Consider the following 16,984-nt stretch of genomic DNA (forward strand, 5'->3'; position numbering starts at 1 on the left):
TTGGGGAAACCAGACAGTAGCCTTTCAACAAACAGGATGAGCAATTTATCCATGTCCCTGTGCTACTGTTGCCGGGTAGTGAATATGAGAGTGGTTGTGAGTTGGATTTGTTGTTTGTGATGGGTAAGGAGGGAGCGGTAGGGGGTAGGGGTGGTTCTGTGAGGAGGGGACGGACTGAGCTGTGGAAGCTGTTATGAATAAATTTGTTGTTAAATATTGAAGTATTTTAGAACAATGATGTTTTAACTAATTTCATAAAATGAATTTAGATGTTTAATACACAGAGAGGGTTGTTGAAAAATAGTGATACAAGTAACCTCGTCCCTCGGCTGGTCACACACTGCTTCCTCCAGCCATCCAAGCAGCGGAGGGGAAGTAGGGGAACAGGTGCTGGCTGTGGTGTTGTGTCCAATAATTTTATATTCAAATGCTTCCATGGTAAGCTATTGGAATTAATATTAAGTGGACAACCAACTTCAGACATTATGCATATTTTTAATTTATACTAAATCAGAAGGCATGGATTAAGTTAATTTTATGAGCCATTTTTAATTGTTTAATGTGATCTAATGAGAAGGGAATATGGATTGAGGTAAATTTTTTTCAAGATTTCTTATTATGTATATGTATTTAACCCTTTAAGTACTGATTATGGCATGTGACAAAAACATGTAGTAGACTAAATTTTGCAACAAAAAATTAAAAAAAAATTTTTTTTTTTTGCAATTTGCTAATTTTATACAAAAATTAATTTACTGTTGAAATTTATTTACTGTCTTTGATTTTAAAACTTTGAGAGTGTGTGATATTTCTTAAAACATGGTATCAGACACAGGGGAACAGCACATTGTTCACACAGGTATCCCTTCTTCTGCCCATATCGTGTTTGTGAGCAAACTCTGCATGGCTTGGTAGGGTGCATTTTCTTTTCAGTAGGTGGTATTGTCTCTAGAAAATGCTGCCCCAAAAGTCTTGTCTGTGCTTCTCGCAGTGATGGCCTACCTTGCTTTGTCCTCTCAGCTGGTTTCGCATACTTCTCCAAGAGTTCTGAGACAACTTTGAGTTGAAAGTCTGCCAGACTCAAATTGTTTCCTGTTTTCATTTTGTAAAGTGCATATGCATTCAACAATGCAAAGTCTACAAAATGAAAAAATAATTTTTTGTACCATTTTGTACTTTTTCTCACTGACTGGACAGAACTAACCAACATGTCACATTTGTCAATGCCCCCCATGTTCATGTTTTATTCTAGAACACAGCTTAGTTTTAGAATATCATTTCCTGTTGATCTCTCCTTCTTTCCCGTATTCTTGATTTCATTATTATGCATTGTGGTCAGTAAAGTAACTTCTCTTCTGTCAAACCAACGTACAAACAAAATGTTCTGTGAATGCATAGCCTCATGCTCTCCCTTCTTTAGCTTCTTGGTAACTTTCGGCATGTGTTTTCTGCTCTTTCGCACAGTGCCACAAGCATTGTTCTTATTTTCATGCAGAAACTGGAACAACTGTGGACTGGTATACCAGTTGTCAACAAACAGTGTGTGCCCTTTATTTAGAAATGGAGCCATCATTGTTTACACTACTGACCCTGAAGTACCTAGCATATCTAAAAGGCTGATGTTTGTGCTTTGACCTGTATAAATGATGAAGTCATGATGAACCCTGTTTCACAATCACATAACACAAAAAGTTTTATGCCCAATCTATGTCTTTTACTGGGAATGTACTGTTGAAATGATGGCCGACCCTTGAAAAGTACAAGTTCTTCATCAATTACCAGGTTCTGAAATGGGTAATAAACCTCACGCATATTTCTTTTCAAATCATTGATAACCATCTGAATTTTATAAAGTCTATCTCCAACTGGCTGCAGTTCATTGAAACAAAAATGCAAATATCTCAGTAACACGAGATAAAGTGTTACCAAATATTGGTGTGTGTATGAGAGGATCAGTGGACCAGTACTCTTTTATAGAGAGTTTTTTCTGTCTTGTGAACAGGAACGTAACTGCAAGAAAAACATACATTTCCTCGAAGTCTGTATCAGTCCATGGCTTTTGTTTGCTAGTTCCTGGATCACCGATATTCGGAATGTTTTGCATTGCATACCGGTTAGTTTCCGCAGCTATTTTACCTAACATATCTGGGGAAAAAAATAATTCAAAGAATTCTCGACAGCATGTATTTTCAGTGACATTGTCATCCAAAATTCCAGACATTTTATTATCAAAAGCATGTACAGTGTGCACAAAGTTAACTTCTTTCCATGTAAATACATTATTTTCCATAGGTCTGCCTGCAGGCCTACCTGTAGGCCGTCGACTGCAGTCACCTTTTCCAGCCGCCCAATCCTCCAGTTCTGATTCAGCATCTGTTTCTTCTTCTTATACATTCACTTTCACTCGGGAAATAGTCACTTTCACTGTCTTCATTTTCACTTTCTTCATTTACACTAATTTCTTCGCTGAGATTTGTTTTTTTTGGCCTCAGTGTCCTACGTGACATTTTTATTTACTTGTGACAGCAATAAATTACAAAAATAAACATGTGTGGAATTACAAGTCTTTCCCATGGGAAAATGTTTTTATGGCTGTAACATAAGTATAACTTACACGAAAACATGTTTCGTCAACTATGGAATATTCCAAAACAGCAACGAAAATATAATTACTCCACTGTGTTTATTTACCAATACACCACGGTCGGGATCCAAACAATAGCCATAGATAAACATGTGTAGAGAAGATGTAAATAACCGAAACAATGTTCCGGTATTTTTATCCTAGGGCGAAACGATAGATAACATCATACAAGATGTATAGCACACTTTACTTCGTTATACGAATAAATTCGAGACCCATCATGTTGACATGAACTTTGTTCCGAAAATTCTCGGGACCCGATTTTCGGCCATAATAATAAAAGTACGAATATTTTCGGGATCCGTCCTTAAAAGGTTAAGCGTGTGTGTGTATATTATATATATATATAGACAACAAACACACACACACACATACATTACGATTGTAAAAATTACTCTATTGCACAGTTTCCTTTCTTGTCATTTTTTATTATTTAGAAGGATAATAGTTTTTAACAAACATTAAAGATTGTCAAATTTGAAAAGCATTTACCAGTCTGCATATTTTGATATTTAAAATGTTGGTTTTCCGAATTTGAAAACTACTCTTCACTTCTTATACACACTTTTCCGAACTTCTTTTTCTTTTAAAAACAAAGATAAAATTTTACCACCGTGTTATATTATGAAGATATAAGCTTTAAAATAATTGTGCCTTTAGCATTATAAATTTTTTTATTTATTAAATGCTGAGAAGGTAGAATTTCATGCTTCTTTCTGTGACGTCACTTTTCATCAAGAAATGTGGTAGGAAATGCCTTGTGTGACAACTGCATGGCAGAAATGTGGTAGGAAATGCCATGTGGGACAGCTGCCTGGTAGAAATGTGGTAGGAAATGCCCTTTGGGACAGCTGCCTGGTAGAAATGTGGTAGGAAATGCCCTTTGGGACAGCTGCTTGGTAGAAATGTGGTAGGAAATGCCCTGTGGGACAGCTGCCTGGTAGAAAGATAACATGCGCAGTAAGTGTTGAAGGGGAATGATTGTTTCTTCTGAAGTATTCTTGCCTAAAATATAAAGGCTGTATGAACTTATCAAACTTATTTTAAAAATTAACTAACACTTTAGACATGTCTTCTTCTCATGAATTGTACTTGCTTTTGTGCGTTCTTTGTTTGCAGAGTCAATTTTCAATTGTACCCTGCTGAATAAGTTTACATTTTACATGAAATTGCTCAACAGAAAAAACCAAATACAAAAGGACCAAACTGGAATAATAATGCTCAATATCTGCTATTCCCAGCACCAGTAAACACAGACTATCCTTTTCCTCTTTCTCATCCAATGACATCATCATAAGAGGTATGCGTGCATCCATGACTATTGTTGCTGCAATTACTTAAAATATTTCCAATGTTCTTGATGTTTTTAGCAGGGAATGTGATTCTATGCTTGGTATACTCTAATTCATGGTATATCAAACCACATTACATCTGGCTTCTTCTGTATTTTCCTAAAACACATCCTGAATAAGGACACCATACATGACAACAGTCATATGGTGGAAAGTGACCACAAATATCTATTGCACAGCACACTGCAATTAACTGTAACATGTCTGTGTAATTGTGTCTAGTGATTTTAGTTTAAATTATATTAATCATTGGCACCTTTTATTTATAGGTATCAAGAAGTACGATGAAAACTTCTTTGTGTCGGAAGCTCTGTATGCAAACATCATGTGTTTCCTGACTTTCAATGCGTTTGCACTCATTGGAAGCCTGCTGTCGACGCTGGGATCATGGGCAAGTGGCTACGTACACTATTTACTTCTATTTAAACTATTGTCACTCCTTTAGTTAAGTAATTCATTTTGCATTTAATCTATTAATACCCATACTCTTATCCTTTTAAGGGGTTTTTAGGGTTGAAATGACTTTTATTCTTTAATACTTCATAACAGAGTTTTGCTGTTTCATGGTAATGGATGAGACAGGCGGTGGTTGATACCCTATACAGAATGTTAAGGGTGAACTGTCAGTTCTGAGACCTCTCACAACTCCAACGGAATGAGAGTTGTTTGTGTAATTAGCACCATTTTTTTTTACTTTTCCACCTCCCCTTAACATTATTTTGCATGTCCAATAACATAATATTCTGGGGTATGAAACCTCTTTTTGTTTTACTGAAATATGTTGCTACGAACACAAGCCGGCTGGCGGTATTGCACGACCACTGGAGTCAGGCACCGTGTGACGCACCCTCCATTGACACACGTGCTTGGCTGGATTACAAGGGTAGTTGCATCCCCCTTCCCCCCGCAACGTCCTGCCTCGGCGCTGTTATCCATCTCCGAGCGGCCCAGGATGACGCGGCTCTTCACAGCTGCTCTCGTCAGTTCAAAAAGGGTGCCTGTGTACTTGTTGAGCAGTGACGCCGGCCTCCGGAACAGTTCCGCGACGAGTTCTGAGCGGATTCCGAGCGAGTCCCATGACTGTCCCGGGGTACAGAGAGTTACGTGAGCAAAGGGAAATGCGATATCGGTGCAGAGGGTGAGAAACCCCCTCAAGAGTGGCGCGACGCGGAGTTGGGTTAGATCATGAGAGTGAAGCGACTGAGTGACGCGAAATTGTGCGTGTGTGGACAGGCGCAAGGTAAGGGGCGAACCACTGTTGAGCCTAGCTCCAGTGTGGATTGTGAACTGCGGAATTTAACAGACGAGGAGTGACTTGCGAATGAACATTTTTAAAAGTGTCAGTGATTTGTAATTATACATTTTTAAGTTAAATTTTTATTATTAATGTAAATATTAGCAATTAATAAAACTGTGATAAAACTTAATTGGGCTATGCCTTACAAACACAGCTTTCATCCCACATTATAAATCACAACAATACTTTTTAATAGAAAGATACCATATTTAACTGCACAAGAGTCACCCCTTTGTATTGGTCACACCCTTTTTTTTTGCCAAAAAAAATCTCACATTTTCACGGGAAGGGTCACCCTCGAATATGAGTCGCTCCATAAAACTGTCTCTAGTAGAATAAAAGTGAGGTCTTTATGGTTCGTGTCTCACCTTATTGCCGCAGAATGACACTGATCTTCGTCTTTCCCCTCTCCATCTTTTATATGGACGTCCTCCCCTCCCCCTTCCCCCTAGCCCTCTAAAAAAAATACAAAGGAAAATAATGCTATTTTTTATACCCATTTTCCCTTTCCGTCTTCCCCAAGACAGAAAAGACAGCAGACTATTTCCTTGTAATTTTTTGTCAGTTTATTCAATAAAAAAAGAGCATCCCCTTTGCAGCAGTTTTGAAACTAATGAAATGATGCAGTAGAAAGCATTGGAAATCTCACCCAAATACTCATAGCTGCGTCACAAAAACCTGTTGAGATAGACGTGATGATTGTGTATGGTGCCAGTTCACAACGACGAGGAAACACCGGGGTTGTGGCCACATGCACACACTCGGCATCTCTCTGGCTGGTTTATGTTTGGATTCCCCCCTCTTGCAGAGTGCCCCAGCCCAGCGGCAGACTGCCACGTCACTTACCGCTGCACAACATGTACTTTACACTTACTGCTCAGATATTTTAACTAAACAATTTATATTTACCTGTGAAATATTTATTAAAAACAAACACAGGCTAGTTATTTAAGCATATAGTCAACCACATCAGTGCAATGTTAACTTTTTTTCACCCAAAATGAAATCTTTCGTATATGGGTTGCAGTAAATTTTATCAAACAAAAAATCAGCATAAAATGTACGACCTATATGCTGGAAAAAACGGTATGTTCCAAGAATAACGATACACTATAAATGCGTAGAGGATCAACAACCTAAGTGTACATTTCAGTGAGTTTGCAAAACATGAGACTTGTAACACTTGAAGAGCATGCTGTGCTCCTTGTCTCACACATCGGCAGGTCCTCTCACGTAGTTAGTTACACTGATGTCTCTGTTGCACGGAGGTTATATTTTTACCTGTTTGTTACCCTTGTATCCAAACTGTAGTAATTTTGTGTATAATTAATCTAATTAAATTGTATCCACACAATTTTTTTTAGCTACTGTAATAACACTGATGATATTTGTCTATTACCTTATGTGTGTAAATTGTCAAAATTATATCAATTTAATTAAATGTGTGCTCCTGATCTGTATTTGAAAATCCTAAAATGGTAATATATAGATTTCTTGATTATATTTGGGCATCTTGGTGATAAAGCGTGGGGTGCTTGAGATCATTTGTCTTAAATTTTCTATCAGTAATAACAATATGATTTGTAATAGATTTTCTATCACTGATTTTGGTATATAGTCAACATGAAAATTTTAGGATATTGTCATTTGGAAAAATTACTATTTGAACTTAATAACAATGATGGACTTAAAATTAGTAATGGCGTGAATATAATTTGTCTTAAAATTTCTATCAGTAATTTTAGGCTATAATCATTACGGAAATGAAAGAAGAGAGTAGCCCACGATTTTAGTTATACAGAGTTGTGGTACATTATTTGGCTGTTGGACAGAAACTTAAATTTCAATTTAATTTTTTGTGTTTTTTAGTTCATTCAACAATAAAATCATTTTTAGTTTTTTTTTTAAACTGTAAGTTTATTCCTGAATTGATATGACTAAAACATTTTCCAGGGATCAGGGTAGATTCCGGTAGATAAGGTCTCAGTAAAAGTATGTATTTATTAACAGAGGTGTTTATACGTTAGCATATGCTTTAATAATAGAATTAGGGATGTCATCACAACCAATTCATTTGCAGAATTTTAATCTTTTTATCACCTATAGAACTAACTACCTGAAATTGTGGGTATAAGTATATAATAAAATGGTTTAGGATAATTTTTATTTAGTGTACTATTATTTCTAAATTTAACCATCATATTCAACAAGTTATTTCCAAAATGATTAACATTTATTGCTGTTATTGAATGTTAAGATTTTCTTGAAACCATTTCTTAAAATTTATTATATTTATTTTGTTTATTTATTTTAATTTGTAACATCCCCACCAACAGTCATTCAACTTTAAAGGTGGGCAGACAAAAATACAATAATATAATGTGAACAACTGGACAGAATTCGATGTGGTTGGTTTTGTCAGTTAGATATTTTCATTACTGAGACCTGAACGTAGAGAAATAGTCCATACAGTCTATATTTAAAAAAGTAAGGAAACAGTTTTTCATAAAATAAGGGCTTGAAACCAAAAATATAAACATATATAAAGGGAAAAAAATGCCTTTAAAATTTTTAAGATCATGTAAAAATAAACCTCTGTAGTAACCAAATCTTTGGGTGAATTATATTTCAATGAATTACTTTACAGTTGCACAATAGAATGTTTGAATAAGATTAAATTACCTTGAAATTATAAAAAATTTTCATTTGATACCTCTGATACCAGTGTCGAACCATTGTGACTCAAAAAAAATTAATATAGGCAGATATCTGATACTAGGAATGATTATCAGAACAGACGTAGTTACCATTAATATTCCGTCAAAAAGTATTATAAAAGAGAAAAAAAGAACCCGGAATGCAAGTACATGAGGTTACCATATGTGCTTGCAGCCCCAGCCCAAGTACATGGTGGTCCCGGTGGTCGCGAGAGCACTCTTCATCCCGTTCTTCCTGCTGTGCAACTATGTGCCGGCCAACGTGGAGCGTGCACTGCCCGTTCTGGTCACCAGCGACTGGGCATACTGGCTGGGGGCAGTCGCCATGGCGGTGACGAGCGGCTACTTCAGTGCCGTGGCCATGATGTATGTCTCTGGGTGAGTGTATGCTCGACACACGTCCCTCCTAGAATCCTAGTGTTGTGGCATCACCAGTTTATGGAGGTTCGAACCACCACGTGGTTAAAAAGAATATTCGCATTGATGACGAATTCTGGCGAGCTGATTTAAATACAAATTAATTATGTTGTCGCACCCCGAGGTAGGCTTCGAGGATAATGTAAACAATTGAGATAAATTACGCAGACAGCATTACTTAGCTCAGATATTACCAGAGTTGAAGTCCTCGGAGTGCTGGAAGCATCCTAACTGGGCTGACGATGCAAAGCGACTGTAGCAAAACATGGTTGCCGAGGTGGGTCGTCAGTACTATCGCGCCAAAACTCAAGTACTGTTATACAAACTCTGGTCGTGCCGCTGATAAATGCCAATTTAAACAAAAATATTCTCTTAAAAATACAATAAAATTACTCAAATAATTAAACCATATTTTATAAATTCCATAACAATTACAATTCAAATACTAAAATATAGAATGACCTTCGTCAGTCCAGGTCTGTTGTAGTTGAGTGCTACGTAAATAGTAAAACGTCTCTTAATAGTAGCCGAAAAACAAAAGCAATTTTGACTTAAATAAAAATCATTAATTATCTTTATAAAACAGACTTACACTATTGATTATTATATGTCATTGGCTTTCTGAGTCCTCCGGTGGACGTTAGCAGCACGCATGCACACACACACGCACACACACACACACACACACACGCACACGCACACACGCTGCGACAAGGAGCGGTATTGGGAGTGATGTCCAGATTCCCTGGTAAACTTACACATGTAGATCAAGAAAGACTTGAAATAGAATTTGCAAAATATCAGGCAGATGAGTTTCGTGAAGATATTTCTTGTGCTCCAAGAATAGATGTTGCTTGGCATCTGATCTCTCAGTTGGTAGATACTGATGGCTTGTTTAAGTATACAGTGTTACCAAAAGTAATGCTTTCTGCTTTAGTGGTTCCTCATAGCAATGCTGAAGTTGAAAGAATCTTTAGCATTGTTAGAAAAAATCAAACAATCTATCGACAGACACACTGAGTGCTCTGCTTGTGGAGAAAACAAATATGTCAACGCATAATGTGAAATGCTTTCAAATAAAGTTTTAGAAGCAGGACCTAGAAAAAGCTAAACATTGCACTACTGCTTCTAATTCAAGTTAGGGCCTAATTTTGTGCCAAACGTTTACATATTTTAGTTTGGTTTTGACTTTCTTTGCTTATAAAAGTATTTTTTTTAATTGATACTATAGTACTTTAGTACTTTTTGAAATTTATCCACTGTGTTTCTAGAAAGTTGTGCAGCCTTTTTTTACATTCTATCCTAGTTTTTGCAGTGATGACATTGAAATGACTCTTAATTTAATTTTTGATGCTGAAACATGTTTCGAGCAAACTGAGAGAACCGAAATTTTAAATGACTATTTAAAAAAACAATTAAGTGAAGATATACAAACACAGAGCAGTCCTACATAATGCAGATGATCAGGTAAGTCAATTACAAGTAACATTTGTAATTAATTTTGGTTACTACCGAAAGCTACTGATAAGTGTCTGATACTACCACTGATAGGTCTTGTTAAAGGTTGGCATCTCTGCACAAATGTATTTTCTCTTCTTAGAAAGACCACCACTCAGAGATGCATTTTCTTCAATAATTTGGCGATTTTTCACAATTGTGTTCAGAGTTGAAATCGGCTCGCCTAACCTCTCAGCAAGTGAAACACGAGTACCTTTGTGCTCGTACACACACTTTAAAAAGTTGAGTTTTTTATCAATAGAAAATGTTTTCTATTTTTTACATGATGCCTTCTTGTTAAAATATGTACAGAAAAAACACAGTTAATTACTCACAGAAAAAAAAGCAACATTTTCCCTTATTCACAATATTATTTGTCGCCGACCACGTTATTCTTCTTAACAGACATTGACAAAGATTTAATACTGGAAATGTATACAGTACATAATCCTGAATGTATAAGTCAGTGATGAACAGTAGGAATTCCTATCAACTTTAGCGCCAGCATCGCGTTCTATCATTTTCTCAAAGTCTGCCTTTATTAGGCTAGTGTTGGCAGCCTGTCAGTACCGTTTTTAATGAACATTTACTTAGAAAAATTCACGAGCTACAGCGTTAGTGTTCCCAACAGCATTTTTGATTTTATATTTCACACAATAGTGATATTTTCATAGGTAAGATGTCAATGACAAACACAGGAATAAAATATTTATGTAGGTATAGCATAAACAAACTGCGTAAATTGCGGGAAGCAGATTATAGGCATTTTCTAACCAACGGGCATTTATTGCATTGCATTAAATGAGGTTAAAACGGGCCTGAAATAAACTGGTCCAAATAATGGGAAAACGTCAAATGCGGTAATGTAAAATCGGTGTTCTGCTGTATGTCAAAGTACTTCCACATATAAGACCTTAGTTACAACCACAAACAAATATAAAATTTAAAGCAATAAATAGTATGTACGTAATTATAATTACATTATTTAAATATATGTAAAAAAAAAAAAGCAGGGAAGGTGTTGGATGGTCAGGTGTTGACCACAGTATTTGTTTGCTTGTTAGAGAAGAGTAATGTCATGTAAAATGAAAGGGTCTGTTGAAAGAGGAATGCACACAAGATGTGTTCGAGTGAAAGTGATGTAGGGCTGCAAGATTGTTTATGAGAATTATATTATTCTAAATAATTTTTGTCTATTTTTAAGTTAATTTTGAAAGTGTATTGAGTTTGTGTTTTGTTTCCTCGTACCTACTTTTAGTGTAAATGATCATGCCTGTCTGGTACTAAGAAGATGCATCTTCCCTTTTACCACTAACACTTCCTACCTTCTCGTGTTGGCACCTGAAAGGCTGACAGCAGGTGAAGACATGCTGCCATTCATGTGCACAGATCTACAACTATTACTGTCTTCTGTCAACTGTGTCATTGGGGGCTTCAAACAACATTTGATAGTGTTTGCACATTGCCTGAGCTCCTACCTCATATATACAACACTTTACTTTTTCATTAAATCTTAAATAATATTTGTGACTAAAAGGGTTAATAGCCTGACTAAACTAGGGTAATTTATGACACTGGGATAAGTTATGTCCCCAGACAGTTGTGTTTTATCAATTTTGTTTACAAAATAGATATGCATATTTAATATTGTGGGTACATATTTCTTGAACCCAACTATTTGTAAATTCAAATACCGAAATAACTACGTAAAAAAACCATTTCAAATTATCTGGTCTTGGATCCTACATCATTTAAAATACTACTCTATATTGTTAAACATTACTCTCTGGAGAAACATCTGCATGTAAAATTCAACTGTTTATTGAAGTAATGGTGTGTAAAAAAGTATTAATAAATATACACATTGGGAAATACACTAGAGTCCCGTTATAGCGAGGTGTCACGGTTCCGGGTTTGATCCTCGCTATAACCGTGCCCTCGCTATAACCGAATTGGACAGATTTTGGCCCCCAAAAAATAAAAATTAACCGAAAATAGCATACAAATTGTGTTTAAACCTGTATAATTGGAAAATAACAGGTTATATTAACGAAATCTTAATTTCTGTGAGCAGATGTGTGAATTCTCTTTAAAACGATACCCCACAAGTACGGATGTGATCACCGATTGCGTCAAAATAACCAGAATACCCTACCACGCCACGTAAGTATAGTATCTCTGCCCGCAATCGATTACTCAACTTGGCCCGCAGCCGACGCAGCATTGTGCTGCTATCTATTGCCGACGCGGGCTGTCTGCTGGCGGCCATGTTGGTTCGGGATGTTGCTAACAGGCGGCGCTAGCGTAGTGCGACGATTTAATTCCTTACAAAAAAAGCAGGAGTTCGGCAACGCACGTACGCCTCAAACAAAATAGTCACTGGAAAACTATACTTTTATCATTTAAAGAAACCTGTTAACTTTTTAAGAAAATAAATTTGAGAGTAAACTCAAACCATCACCACCCCCTTCCCGGACAGATACCCCAACAACTGACCGAAACAAAAGTTTCAAGAAAACTCTCCTAGCGATTCGGAAATAAATACGGTAGTGCCTACTATTTGTCAGATAGTAAAATAAATAACGTGACGTGATTTTAAATGTGTCACGACTAAAATAATTCCAAACAAGTGTGTAAATATTTGTGTATTATTAACGTGATCAATTAGCAACAAGTATAAAGACGGCTATGACTTTTTGACCTAACATATTTATAAACAGTGTTATTATTCGTTAATGAAAATGTCCCAAAAAATTAATTAAGAGCATTTATATTTTAAAAAAAGTCCACATTGTTATGTTTAATGGCGGTAAAAAATAGATTTTGTCTATTTTATAAATAATAAGAAATGCATACAAGTATATGTATATTCAAAGGCTTGGTTTATTCGAGTCGAGCATACCTTGGCCTTGAAGCCAGCCAGTGATGCTGTGACTGTGAAGTCGCACGTACGCACTGAGTTTGGGCGTTTGAATGATAGCCGGCTTATCTTGTAGTGTCGTAGTCAGAAACGAAACAAAGGGACTGCACTCTTTGTAGCCTAGCGGTTGCATTACACATGCACATATCCCCAGCACGTTCAGCATTTGTTATACTGAGTTCACAGGAATAGAATAATATTAATGAACAGACAACTAACGGAAGTTTGATAAAAGAAAGAAAGGACGGGATTCTATTTTTAAAGCCACGCACTTAGGTGGCGACTGCGAGGTTGAAGAATGTGACAGGTGTCAACGGCAGGATGTCTAGTGGCGAGCGAGAGGGGTGGAGATAAAGCAGACAAACAACCAAAGTGCGCTTCACGCGATCATGCCGTAAATTCCTCAAAAAGACCTCGTTATAGCCGTGTTCTCTCTATTATTGTGCTCACTATAACGGGAATCTAGTGTGTTACAATATAAAGTCTGATTTTTTTTCTTCGAATCACTTCTATGCCTATTTCAGCACAAATGAACAAATAAATTTGTGATATGCCCTTCCATTCAATAATTCACCTCAGATTACATCGCTGTTTGGCTACCATCTAAAAGAGTTGCCGCAATTCCAGATTATGCAATTGTCAGTGCAATATATTTTCGTGATCGTATGGTTGCCAAAATCAATTAAATGAGAAAAGTTTTTCCTGTGCCTCTGGAGTCTGGACGCATCTAGGAAATACAATCAGCTGCTTTGGCTTATAATTGCATGCATAATTCTGTCATATGCTATGCATTGTTTTGGAACCAATTTCAGAAGATTCATGTGAACAAATGTACCCAATTTGTTGATATCAAATTGTGTGTGTGTTTCTCATTGCCAATCACGAGCAGATTGAATTGGCACAGCCATTCCCAATTGTACGAGTACTTTGTTAGTGATTGCCAAACACACGCCCTCAATCGAAACCAATGCCTCATTATACCTCTGGGTGTGAATTCAATGGCCGGAATTTGATTCGTTGCACGTTCACTCATGTAGTCTTTGTATTTTTCCTAAACATTTTTTTTTTTTGGATGGTAAGCATGTTGTCAATATGATTGCAAATAATTTGCATATTTACTGTGGTTGAGCAGTAGCCGATGCATCAGTGAAATGTCCCAATGTTCATAGTTTTCAATATTTAATTCTTGGCAAGCTTCACAATAAGTGGCATGTACTTGACCATTTACTGTTCTCATATCTTGGAAAAATGTTGTTCACATACATTTATTAACAGTAATTGCAAGTAAAAGCATTCTGTATTGTTTGGATGAACAGTGTTGGTCTTATATAAATTGGGATGTCCTGCAACTGCTTTACCTTATTTGCAACATTGAAACTTGTTGCACCTTTGCAAACATATCATCCCCTTACAATGAGGAACATGCAGTAAACATTGTTGGCCGTGGTGATAATGCTCTGCATGGGCAGTTTCTGTTGTGAAGTGCACATTGTCACAGTGCACTGCCAGGTGATAAACTGTGGATGTCTTTCATTGATTGGAAATTATAAACTGCACCATACTGCCTCATTGCTGGTAATGTATAATCCCAGTTGATGTGGTTAGTTTCATCGATAGTTGCAGTTACATTTCCCACTCCAAAAACTGCAGTATCACTTCCTTATTTGACATATTTGCAAATGTACTTTGGTTGATTTCACTGAATATTAATAATCTACATTGATATGTGCTTTTGTACGTTTTCAAGAGTAATGGTGAATATGGTTAGTACAACCCAATGATTATTTACTTCAAAATCATTGTTTTGTTCTTTTAAAGTAATGAATTTGCCACCATATTCAGTTGATAGTCAATGAATTATTGAGTGAATATCCATCATTACCAGTGATAGTCTCTGCAAGTACTGTGTTTTCTCGCATAATCGTCGCACTTTTTATTCTAAAATCAAGTTTTAAAAGTAGGGGTGCAACGATTATGCGGGAAATTTTTTTTTGTTATTTAAAGTTATTCATAAAACAAAATCAATTCATGGAAAGTACGTTTATTTAAAACGTGAAGTATAAAAAAGCACGCCAAACAATTTATATTAATAAGTCATGCAACAAAAACCTTTCAACTTCAAATAGAAAAATAAAATCTGTGATCCAAACGCAAGCCGAACGAACGCGTAACTACTGCCGTATACACACCACGAAAGAGTGCGGGCTATCAGATGTAGTTAACTCGGCAGTCGACAGAGAGCGTGCGCTGCATGCACTCGGCAAGATATCGATATTCGGCTACGTATGCGCGCTCTATACGGGAAGTAACATAACCAGACAGAGAGCACACGTTGCATGCATCGGCGAGATATTTATATAGGACTACGTGTGCGTGCTCTATACGGGAAGCAACATAAACAAACATTAATGATTGCAATGAGCGCTCGCTACATTTTTGTAAGCGGTACACCGCGGTGACGCAAACGAAAAGATGAACGTTATAATGTTTAAAAACGTTTTTAAAAGAAAATTTACACATCAGACAACTACGTATTTCCGTTAATTAAGTTAGTAAGAGGTGATCCGAATAAATATTAGATTTCTATTTTAAAATACATTGTTTTATATCGAAAAAATAACCACACTAAGCGCTCTGAATCTAATAGCGGAACCAAAAACATCATGCGACATTTGCGTGAGAGGTTTTTTTTTATCCAAATCTTGACGCCCAAATATATGGGTGCGACGATTACGCGAGTGCGATGATTATGCGATAAAAGAGGGTAAGTCTCTTGGGTATGGTTTCGTGCATTTCCCTTTGCACATGCATGGTGAATGATTGTTGAGTAAGTCATATGGAACCTGAATCATATTTTTGGTGATGACTTCAAATGAGTTTGGATCAATGTCAAAATCTGATATTCCTGCTGAGATGATTGGATCAATTTGATCTGGTGTGACTTTTTTGATCAATAAAATCAATTTGTATGCATTTGGCAATCCTCTTTTCTACCATTCTATGGAATTCATCCAACAGTATGTGTCTCCAAAAAATTTGTTTCTTGACAGTGAAATCCATGAAAGATTTCAATTTTTTTTTGAACACAGGCACAGAAATATGACGATCCAATGATGGTTGGTTAACAAAAGTTAATTTACTTCATCCCACGTAGGAGTGCATTTAAATGTAATAAAAACATCTGGGCAGTCATATGCATGATCATGTGTCATTGCATATTGTGCGTATTCATGCAGTGCTGTGGAATCTGTAAATATGGCAGATAGTTTGACCATTATTTTCAATTCATTGGGATTCACATTGCCATCACTGACAACTGCATCACGTAAATGAATGTACTCCTCGGAAGGCAACTTTGTTTTATTTAATCTAATGTAGAGTAGTCATTTGGTTTCCGATTTTGTGTACAAATTGACAATGTGTTGATGGAACAATTGTCGACATTTCAATATATGATATTCAGCATTTTCACGAATCATCAATCAATATGAATAGTAATTCATGGCACTGACTTTCTTGTTTTATTCCTCATCTGTTTGTGGATTTCTCAATTTGATGTTGAAATGATATCCATCTTCTCAATGTTAAAATAAAATTGGATTTTTAACTCCATCATGTGATTGATGAGTTGTCGAGACTTGCTAAACATCACCATGTCTGCAATGAAGAATTATGTTAGGTTAGTTAAATTCTTCACCAACTATAACGATCGCCACTTCATCAATTGTCGGTGCATTCTATTGTCTCTCTTGTTGGCTGACAGGTGTTTTATATGCTGTAACTACAACTTTGTAGTCATCAGCTGGCATTTGTTCAAGGGCAGTTCTGATTAAACAAATTCATTTGTATTAGGGATGGGGCGAATCCTGATTTCCTCGAGTCCGAATCCTAACTCAAATCCTAGACTGGATTTGCCGAATCTCGAACCCAAACCCGAATCTTTTAACAGATGATATCCACATATATAATTTAGTGAGATGTATTCTGCTTGCACTAAAAGTCCCTTGACTTTATTACATGTAGTTTGGTACATTTCTAGTATAAGTGTATATAAAGACAAAAAAATTTTCTTGAGAAATTTCATTTTTAGTACAGATTAGAGGCTAGGATTTTTTCTATAAATAACTAGAGGTCTGCGAG

At 36.3% G+C, this 16,984-nt stretch overlaps 1 protein-coding gene across 3 annotated transcripts in view; it reads left to right on the forward strand.

Moving 5' to 3' along the window:
- Positions 1-16,984, forward strand: part of LOC134531237 (equilibrative nucleoside transporter 1) — a 296,916-nt gene that overhangs the window by 269,287 nt on the left and 10,645 nt on the right. For all 3 annotated transcript variants that reach the window (XM_063366923.1, XM_063366924.1, XM_063366922.1), the window contains 2 exons: positions 4,266-4,387; positions 8,186-8,388. In XM_063366923.1, the coding sequence (XP_063222993.1) occupies positions 4,266-4,387; positions 8,186-8,388 (325 nt within the window). The remainder of the gene's footprint in view (positions 1-4,265; positions 4,388-8,185; positions 8,389-16,984) is intronic.

Source organism: Bacillus rossius, chromosome 3, assembly GCF_032445375.1.
Source record: "Bacillus rossius redtenbacheri isolate Brsri chromosome 3, Brsri_v3, whole genome shotgun sequence".
Classification (NCBI taxonomy): domain Eukaryota; kingdom Metazoa; phylum Arthropoda; class Insecta; order Phasmatodea; family Bacillidae; genus Bacillus; species Bacillus rossius.